Raw genomic sequence first — 10,413 nt, 5'->3', positions numbered from 1 at the left:
ACCTTCGGGTTAACTCTTTTACACGAAGCGAGGACGAAAGTGTAAGTAGGGTGCTATGTGTACGCGTGCCCGCCCCTCGGAAGGGTTGGGCGGTGCGGCTTTGGAGGATGGGGTGTTACATCAATGCTATGCTTACCTGACATTATGGATTTTAGCCAATCCTAAATGTATGCAAAATAAGATTAGAGCAACAAACATTACGGTAGGATTTTAGCAAAATTTAGCTTTGGAAGTGATAGTAAGCATATTGACAACAAACTAGCAAATGACTACTATGCTCAAATTAGAAGGGGGCAACGAATAGTTGGATGCTAAATAATACAAAAGACTAATTTCATGATGGTGTAAAACCTACTATCCACATTATTTTCCAAGGGTTTGCAAAATTTCAGGAGTTAGGGGCACATGCCCCCTTACCGTGAGGTACGTTTGATTAAAGCAACAAATTGTGTGCTAGACATGTATGCATGCATTAGCATTAGCAATGCCCACTATTCACATCCTACTCTCCTAGTATTCTACTACTATTCACATCCTACCCTCCTAGTATTCTTTAGTGATTCCTCTATTGGTGGTTCAATTTATTTTTCTGACCACAACTTCAATTTAAGTTATACTACCACAAATTTCTTACCAAAGTGAGACCTATTTTTTTCTATGTATTTTTTTCATAAACCTACCTGCAACTTATGAGAAAACATGAAAGAACAACTCACAAACATTTACGTGTGTTAGATTATAAGCACTATAAAGCTTTTGTGATTTTATCATTTTTTTATGGAGAAATAGATTGTCACAAGTTTAAACAAGCTTCAATACATCTTTAGAGAGAAAATATATAAAATTTTGACAAAATTTAGTGGATAATGACTAAACACAATATATAGAGACATTCCTAAACATTAAGGTGCCATCTTAAATTGTCTTCAAAGTTGAAGAGTATGGTAGTTCTAGACTACATATAAGCTTGCTTAAATTTCGTATTGAGTATTGACTTAAGTTGCTTAGAATATAAATATGAAGAATTCACGTAAGCAGAAAATATTTATCATATATAACTCTTCGTGCATTTGTCTATCTAATTTGTCATGTAAAATTTAATTTTAAATTCATGTATATTAAGATCGTAAACAGAATTTGGAATCCGGTCAACTCACATCAAAAGCACCAAAGCCTCTCTCTCCCATCTCCCAAACTCTCACCCAAAAGGCCAAAGCCCCAATTTGCCCAACCGAGAGCAGCGAGGCAGCCGCACGTACAACCCTTGATCCATCCAAGCGTCACCCTCCTGAGTCCTGAGCTCCGTCCACTTCAACAGCCGTCAGGCGGACAATGAGCACACAGCTTGACGAAACCCCCACGAGCCTCGTCATCCGCCGTCACGTCAAGCCGCCACGCCGCGCACGCCCGGCGGCGGGGGGCCCAGCGGCAAGAGAGACCCGTCCGAGGCTGCATGGGACGGCGCGGCCACGTAACGGGCGACGGTCACGCACGCAGCAGGCGGCACGGCGGCAAGCATCCGTTTGCGCGCCTGCACTGAACTGCCCCCGGTTCTGCCGCCTCTGCCCGCGGGGCGAGGGGGCGGTAAAAGGTGGGGGTGGGAGAGAGATAGATAGAGAGATTGCTGCCCGCGCCCCGGAGCAGAGCGAGTGCCTCCTGCCATTACTGTTCTGTGCGGTGAGGTAGAGGGATAAGGAGGGAGGGAGGGGGGAAGCTGTAGGCGGCGTCTCCGATGGGGAAGGGATAAGGGAACCTGTACGTTGGCAATGCCGCCGTTTCTCCCTCTTCGCTGGTTAGTATCTCGTCGATCCCTGGACAATGCGATTCACCCCGTGTCCCGTTTTGATCTTCTTGGTGGATGTTGGGTGGGTTACTGGATCGGGGAAATGCTCAGCTGCCGGCGTTCTAATCTGATAGTTCGTCGGATGGAGGATTGATCCGTTGGTGCCTTGCAGGCATCGGGCCGCTCAGATGTTTTCTTTCTATAAGAAAATAAATGTCGGATAGAGTTCTTGCTGCATGTTGAAGTTGGTTTGTTCTAGTGGATTTTTGGACTCCCACTGAGATTGTTTTTGCGCCTTGGAACACATTTTGATTTCCCTGGTTCGTTCTTTTGGCCCATTTCCCCTGCCACATGAACAGCATTGCTTTCATAGATAGAATGGCCCTCTGTTCCAGGTGATGGTAATTTCAGATAAAATTAGTGATGTTGAGTAAGGTTATGTCAGGGTCTGCGACTTCGGTGTTTGGTAGCTTTGGCGTTGTTGTCTTCAGTGTTTTTTTTTATATCCTTGCGAGACTGATTCTCCTGCGGATCAGTAGTGCTTAAGTATAGTTCTTTTTTTTTCGTCTTGCTTCCATAGGTTGTTAGATTTGGTATTGGTTCCTATTTTTGGAATTACAGCTCTTTGGGGTGCTCCAGGCTTTTACTTCCTCCATTTTTTTTTGGGAAACTTATTCCCTACTCTTGTCGCCTCATAAGTTTGGATATCTGATGGCAACTCATGCTGGCATAGTGCCATGGAATGTGGCAATACACAGTGATAATGGCTCAATATGAGTTGGGGTTTGCATGATTTGATTGAGCTCATTTGTCTCTGTTTTAGTTGTGCTGCAATTATTTGAGGCTGAATCTTGCAAGTTTCTTTGGTTTAACTGTGCTCTAGTTTCACATATTTTCAGTCAGCCTTGTAAATTGATTCACGCTCAAATGTGCATCCATCCAATGAAATCTTTACTGCTTTTCTAGATTTGGTTGTACCTGTACCATGCTTGGCCACTTCTTGCTTCTACCGTGCTTTAAATTCATGATGTTTATGTTTACTGCCCTGCAGAGTAGCTAGTGCGTGTTCAAAGCAAGCGAACTGGCTGTTGATCAACAAGATGGATGGGAAAGACCTTTTTGTGGAGATAGGGATGAAGGAGGAGGACATTGCCACAATGCTGTTCGGGAAGAAAGTTGCCGAGCTGGCAGAAGACGCATTTGATGGTTCCAAGGAAGAAAGGCAGATCTTCGAGGGTGTCTTCTGCCTAACAAGCATTGATGGGTTAACTGATCATCATCACGAAGGCACTGGACATACTGCAGATGCCTCAAGCTCTGCCTCCAATTACAAGACGGCATGGTGTCGCATAGTTGAGTCCTTCACTGCTGGTAACTTATCAAGCTACCGTGTCTTCTGTCTTGCTGCGGATCAGCAGGCGTGCCAGGCAGTGCCTTCTCCTCATGCTGGCCCTTCTGAGCTTGTGGTGCAGTGGACGCCTCCTCCTGATCGCGTGTACACGCGTAGGGCGGTGACTCGCAGGAGCGAGAGAGCAAGAATTTGCAGTGCTATGGATTTGGAGAGCATTGACATTCGCAATTTTGGTCGCCAGAGGGATGGCCGTGGCTATGGAGAGCTTTGGAATCATCTCCGTCTGCATGCGCATCTTCTGATGGTGGATGCTGGGTGGAAGATAGAGGGCAAGGAAAGGGGTAACAAGAGTAAGGTGGACAAAATGTATGTGGCGCCGGACAAAGTGACGCGCCTGTTTTCTCTTCCCAGGGCATGGAAATGCTTTGGTCAATGGTTGCTTATGGCTACACCATGCATTGATGGAAATGGGTCAAATGACTATGGAAAGGAGTGGTTGAACATGCATGATTTTTTGTATGATTTGAAGAACACACTGCTGTGCTTACAATACGAGGTCCAGCGTCCGAAGCAATCGTTATCTTTCCTCCACCAGTGGCGGCTCCTTGATCCTTTCATGGCTGTAGTTTGCATTGATAAGAAGGTTGCAGCTCTGAAAAATGGAGCAGCACTGAAAGCTATGAACAGCACTGTAAGTTTCCTTAGTTGCAGCGAGCGTAAACTTTTGAATGCCAAGAATGAAAGTAGGCCACTCGGGTCATGCAAAAAGAGTCTTCTGCCACTTTTTCTCTCTGAAACTGATGGTCAGCCTGATAAGGAAGGAATTTCTTTTCTCAATGAACAATCTTCTATATTTTTATCAAACAATCCAAGCGAACATGAAGCCGATCAACAATCACTGTGCATCTCAGAAATAAATGGACGAAGCATAAGAAGCACAGCTCATCGCATAGTGATGGGTCTCCATGATGCAACAGCTTTTCTTGGCCCGAGGCAAAATTGTTTGAGCAAGAAAAAGAAATTTCCGTGCATCAAATCTAAAGTGGAGCAGCAAGCTGAGGATAAGTCTGACCCATTATACTTCCCACCCAGCTATTCATCAGCATTGGAACACCTGGTTGAAAATGTTCAAATGGAAGGTCTGAATTCTTATGGTAATGAAACCACAGAAATTCCCTATGTGGTCAATTCTGCAGGTGCTCCAGATGACATGCTCCTTGGAGAGAACTTACTTTTTTCCCCTGAGGTTGACGAGATGCTACTTGGAATTACAGATGATATCAACACTGAACAGCATGATGCTGCAGTTGTCTCTGAGCCCCAATTGGCAGATAAAGATGCCAGTAACGGACCTTCTGGTGCATCATCACTACCACTAGAGAAAGATGAGTACATGAGACCTAAAGAAGATTGTATTGACAATGGCTGTCATGATCCTGCGGCTGTCTCTCAGTTTCAAATGGCAGATAAAGAGGCAGGAGATAAACCTTCAGGTGCATTATCGCTACAATCAGAAAAGGATACAGATTTGGGAGCTAACAAGCTGAGCTTGGAAGATCCAACAAAAAATGAACAGTTATCATCTGAAGCTAGGGGCAATGCTTCGATGATCTCAGAGCCACAAGTGTTGTTTGTGTCGCCTCAAGATGGGACTCTTTCTTTTATGAACAATAGTATGAACAACCAAGAGATGTTGAGCTTCCTGAATGCTTCCCATGACACCATGGGTACTCATTCACCAGTTTATGAGGCAAGCTTGATTCAGGGTTTCTTATACCTTGACAGTCAAGGTTCTCCGATTTGTTGGACGGTAACTAACACAGAACCTCCTCGGCAGTTGATCTGTGCCGCTGATGTGGAACCAAGCTCGAAGTTGTCGAAAGATTATGGTGAAACGAATTTGGAGAAAGGCGCATCAGCATATGAAGACAAAGAAATATTGGAACCTGGGTCAAGTAAGAAGGGGAAAAAAAGGCCCGACAAGCTTGCAGATATCCAAGACAATGTCAGTAGAAAGAAACATAGAGTGAATGATGCCCCTTTAAGAAATTGTGCGAGTCAGTATGTGGATGATGTAAGTGACAACCCTGCTGGCCCTGTAGTTCTCAGTGAGGAAGAACAGATAGTTACAGCAATCGTTAAGCAAGTTCCTTCGAATACAGAGCCCAAGAATAAGGACGATAAGGATCAAGATAAACAAAGCATTGAACATTCAAAACAGCTCATGTCCGAAGAACCATTAAAAAAGGATAACAAAAGGCAAAAGAAAACACGGTCTCGCAAATGCAAGTTTGATGATGACGATCTTCTGATGACAGCTGTAATACATAAGCTGACTGCACGTTATAGGAACTGTTTTCATCGAAGGCTCACAGATAAAGTTGGTTTCAGGCGTCTTCCAAGATACCGCTGGGAGAGGGAAGAGGAAAGTAGCACAAAGAAGTTTAATGGAGGAGCAAGAACAGTGTTGAACAAGTTACTTGAAATGGGCATTGTTGCTAGAGTGAACATTCTTCAATATCGAGGGCCAGGAGGCAAAAATGTGTTAAAGGATGGGAACATAACTAGGAACGGGATTCGATGCCGGTGCTGTGGCACCACATTCACAATGTCCAGGTTTAAGTGCCATGCAGGTCTCAGGCAAGAAATCTCGTCTCTGAATCTTTTCTTGGGTACAGGTAAATCATACAGTCTTTGTCAGCTTCAAGCATGGTCTATAGAGCAAAAGGTCAGGAAAGAGCATGCAAAAGATACCATGTCACTTCAAGGAGATCAAAATGATGATATCTGTGGATCATGTGGCGACGGTGGTGAACTGATATGCTGTGACAACTGTCCTGCTAGTTACCATCAAGCTTGCTTGCCTTATCAGGTTTGTTATCCTGCTGTCACTCTTTTTTTTCTGGTTAGCTAAAATATAGAACTATACAGATGCCGAGAACATAAATGAATTAACTAATGAGTAGTAATAATTATATTTATTCTGGATCCATGCCTGCAGTCTGCAGTTGAAATGATGCTTCAGAAATTGCTACTTCATTGCTGTAATTTAGGAAAATTAACGGATGGAAATCACTAATATTCATTCCACCCATGTTTACTTTACTAATTACTACCATGCTAATCCTGAGCATGTCATGGAAAAAAGAAGTCACAACTAAGTACTAATTTTGTTTATCATGGCCCTGAGTTACAATGATTGTGGCAAATATGTACTTCAGATACATCCTGGATATTTTCTTTGGAGAATTCCATCCTGAATATGACAGCCTCTGTAGCATGCAGGTGTTCTTATTTGGCATCTGCATCACAGAACTACTGTCTTCCCATTCATAATAGAGTTCATTTTATTGATATAAACTTCCATTTATTTTTTATAACCTACTATTCTAACTTTCTTCAGATTATCTACCTTACCGTCTTTAACAGCAGTAAGACGGGGGCCTGTCATAACGGTTACTGACTACTCCAACTGTATCATAATTTTTCCTTCAGGATATCCCAGATGGCAACTGGTACTGCTCTAGCTGCCTTTGCGACATTTGTGGGGAAGTGATCAATTCGAAGGAGCTAAGAACTTCAGTCCCTGCTTTAGAATGTTTACAGTGTGAACGTCAATGTAATGTCACATGTCACACTCTGCATTTTCTTTGCCATCTTAAATCTCTTGCTTGTCAGTAAGATTGTTCTCAGATCATCCATATTGTATCATTATCCAATATTTATGCACACCTGTTTATTTCATAACAGGGCCCTCATGGGTTGTTGAGTCTAAATTTAGCACGTATAGGCACATTACTTTTGAGTCATGCTTGTCTGTTTCTATAAATTTTCTGAAAGGAAATTGCATGATTATATAATACGGCAACAATCTTAACTTGAGTAATTGTTTGTTTTTAGTGGAAATACAGTATATGTGCAATGTTTACACCTTCTAAAAATTATAATTAATTTGCAGTTGTACGACCAATTCTTTGTTTATCGCAGTTATGGTTTCTTGTAATAACCAAGTCCAGAGAAAGATTTCAATATTTTAACTTTTCTTGAATTAGATTCGATACAGTGCACGTTTGTTGCTTACTTATAATTAATTTATTTCCTCCAGATCATGCAAAATGCTTATCTGGCAAGGTTTTACGCAATGAGAAAGGTGGACCTGATAGCTTTCTTTGTGGAAGAAGATGCCAGAAGGTACATTTCAAAGGACTTTACCTGTTCTTTAACAATCACTAGCTGCATGGTTACCAAAGATGGCAGGATGTTTACTTGAGTGAGACTGACCTTGTTCCAGTACTGTCAGATTTATACGAGCTTTCATTGTCGTGTTGGAGTGCCTGACCATATGGATGATGGTTTCTGTTGCACCATTCTTCATAATAATGGTGATCAAAAGGTTCGTACAGCCGCGGAGATTGCTCTCATGGCTGAATGCAACATGAAACTAATGATTGCCCTGAGCATTATGGAAGAATGCTTCCTGCCTATCTTAGATCCAAGGACTGGGATAGACATTATTCCTTCTATATTATATAACTGGAGGTGAGACAGCCTTTCTTTTTCTGTCTTTTGAATCAGTTGTGCTTGACCGACATGCTTAATTGCTTACTTAATTTTCCCTTGATTTTGTTGTTTTAGTTTTATGAAATTTAACGCATGCCACCTATTATCTCATTTATTCCGTGATATTCCTTTGATAGGTCTGATTTTGTACATTTGGATCACAAGGGGTTCTATACTGTAGTCTTGGAAAATGATGACAGCATCATATCTGTGGCATCCATCAGGTATATCATGAGAAAAGAAGCCTGATTTTTTATGTATATAAGATCTAATTTTAAACTAATAGAAGCGAACATCTGGGGTTAACATAGATGTCGCTGCAGGTTACATGGTGCTATTGTAGCAGAGATGCCCCTAGTAGCTACTTGTACAGAGAATCGTCAACAGGGAATGTGCAGGCGCCTCATGGATTACATTGAGGAGGTATGGATATGAGTTGTAGATGCTGATATTTCAATTCTTTTTTAGAGTTCCTGATATTTCAGTTGTTTGTCTAGATTCTTTTATGAAAAGGTTGTGCCAAAAAATATCATGTCAGACCCCAACACTTACCCTTCTCAGTTACCTTAATGTTTGTATTTCTGTCATGTACTACCATTGATTTACCTGGCTAGCCATCTGGAGTGCTTTGTTTTATTTGTCGGTCTAAAGTCTTTGGATGATCACAATTGATAAAAGATATCACAAATCCCTTTGATTATGAGGAGATGGGATTCAGACATTCAGTCGATCTTTCCCCCTTGCAGTGTGTATTAGTACTCATCTAGGAGATTCACAACATTTTAGTGGCATATCAAACAGTGATGATAATATTCTGTATCCTTCCTGGTGCACAGTGTAGAATTTACATTGCTACTCAAAACTTACACCTAAACATTTTAATTTTGGGCAGATGCTGAAATCCCTGAAGGTGGAGATGCTACTTCTGTCAGCAATACCGCACCTAGTGGACACATGGACATCGGCATTCGGTTTCAGCGAGATAGACGACTCAGACAAGAAGCATCTGAGTAAGGTCAGGCTGGCCTCTGTCCCGGGAACTGTCCTGCTGAAGAAGAAGCTGTGCGAACGTGCAGGCACCACCGACGCCGGTGAGCCGACGAACCCTAAACCCTTCAAAGTTTACTCACGCGTGCCGAGAAAAACCGCACCGGTTTGAATGTGCTGTGCCGATAAGATGACGCAGTGGACGGCATGGGGTGCCTCTCGCCGCCGCCGCCGCCAGCAGACCGTCACGAGGTGCCCGGCGAGCAGGATCAGTCTTCTTCTGAAGTTTCCGCGCCAGCTTGCGCAGTGCATGGTCTCGTTGACAGGCTAAACGGCCTGGAGATCGCTTCGTCCTCCGCGACGGCAGGTCCTCCTCCATCAGCTGGCAGTGGTGAATGTAATAACGAGCGTTCTGTAAATATTGTCAATGCCGGCGACAAGCCGAAGGATGCTGTTGTTAGTGGCGGCCTTTGCCGGACCGAGTCCTGAACCTTGTATGAGAAAACTAGACTCTGTTTAGCTCCAGTTAGTTATGCCCAGGAGGGTTCGTCTCCCCCCTCCCTTTGAACAGAAGTTTCAGGCGGGTGTCTGATGGGGAACGCGGTGTGCTTGGTCGTGAGACACGCATGGCCTGACGAGTTGATGAAAGTTACAGGAGAAGGTGTCGAAACGGTGTTCGTTTGTTGCCCATCACTCAGTCCATCACCCTTTTCATCTCGCGGAGAGACTTTGTGGGCGTAGGAAAGCTGCTGCGTTTCGCGACATGCTTCGTCTCAAGGGCCGGTAATTTATGTGGCCAGCAACCACCAAGTCCCCTTTGTCAATGCCACAAAGTCAACCGGTGCGCGGATGCAGACATTTTTCTTTTTATATAATTGGATTCAGACATGAGCTAGCTCACATGCCAGAGACTTCCTTGCTGTGAATTGGTAAGTAGTGGCGCGCAAGAGACCAGGTTCTCGCCAACGTAAGCGTGCCAGCCACCACCACAGAAATGCCTCTTCTGCACGCAATTCCGCGTGCCCGGAGCCCCGTCCGTCCCTGCGCAAACACGGGGCGCGCGTGCGTCGGCGGCGTTGCGTCATGCGTGACTCCCACCTCCCCGCTGCGGCAACCGTCAGTGGCAGCCGAGGCACGCCGCCCTCGCGTGCCGCGGCAGCCGAGCAGGGCGCGCGCGGCACGGTCCGGCGCCGGCAGGTTTCGCGCGAGCGGCGGCGGGCCTGGCGCCTGCGGCGATGGAGGTCCAAGTCGTACCCACCACAAGCGATCGCACTCGTACCAGAGAGGGGATTGACAATCCTGTGCTTGCGTGTGTAATAACAAGAGCGGTGGCCGGTGGTGACTCTTGCGGCCTGCCTCTCGCGCGGCCAGGTTTTAGGCGAACGACCGGCCGTGGATTTCAATTTTCAAGAGGCAGGGGACCTGGACGTGACGTGACGGCCAGGATCCGTACCACTTGGGGCTGTTAGGGCAAAAGGATTGATAGACACTGGAGTGCAGATTATTACTCTGCAGCATGCAGGTGGCAGATTAATAATCTGCAGGGGCCATCCATCACTTTCTGCTGATAAAAATCACAGGGTCAATTGCGCATTTGCCATTGGTTCAGCTTTATCATTACAAAAGACTATCAGAACCCTCCGAGTGCCATTCTTGCAAAAGGAGAAAAGAAAGACAAATTTACAGATTCTCTAAAACTATAACACCTTTTCCTGTGGGAGTTTCATGAGGT

The 10,413-nt window shown here is 44.5% G+C and overlaps 1 protein-coding gene across 3 annotated transcripts; it reads left to right on the top strand.

Moving 5' to 3' along the window:
• The first annotated feature begins 1,413 nt into the window (after positions 1–1,413).
• On the top strand, positions 1,414–9,210 carry LOC117864502 (uncharacterized). 3 transcript variants are annotated; one of them, XM_034748632.2, is made up of 9 exons: positions 1,414–1,792; positions 2,835–6,006; positions 6,630–6,753; positions 7,240–7,325; positions 7,426–7,673; positions 7,832–7,918; positions 8,018–8,117; positions 8,587–8,785; positions 8,872–9,210. In XM_034748632.2, the coding sequence occupies exons 2-9, from the start codon at positions 2,884–2,886 to the stop codon at positions 9,168–9,170; spliced, it is 4,266 nt and encodes a 1,421-aa protein (XP_034604523.1). In that variant the 5' UTR covers positions 1,414–1,792; positions 2,835–2,883; the 3' UTR covers positions 9,171–9,210. The 3 variants fall into 3 exon arrangements, with proteins under 3 accessions (XP_034604523.1, XP_034604525.1, XP_034604524.1); XM_034748634.2 differs by having other exon boundaries at positions 1,415–1,792; positions 8,881–9,210; XM_034748633.2 differs by having other exon boundaries at positions 1,417–1,792; positions 7,435–7,673.
• The last annotated feature ends 1,203 nt before the right edge of the window (positions 9,211–10,413 follow it).

This window comes from Setaria viridis, chromosome 7 (assembly GCF_005286985.2).
Source record: "Setaria viridis chromosome 7, Setaria_viridis_v4.0, whole genome shotgun sequence".
NCBI classification, from domain to species: Eukaryota; Viridiplantae; Streptophyta; class Magnoliopsida; order Poales; family Poaceae; genus Setaria; species Setaria viridis.
Note: the sequence above shows the minus strand (reverse complement) of the source record. Positions and strands in the feature narration are given on the sequence as shown.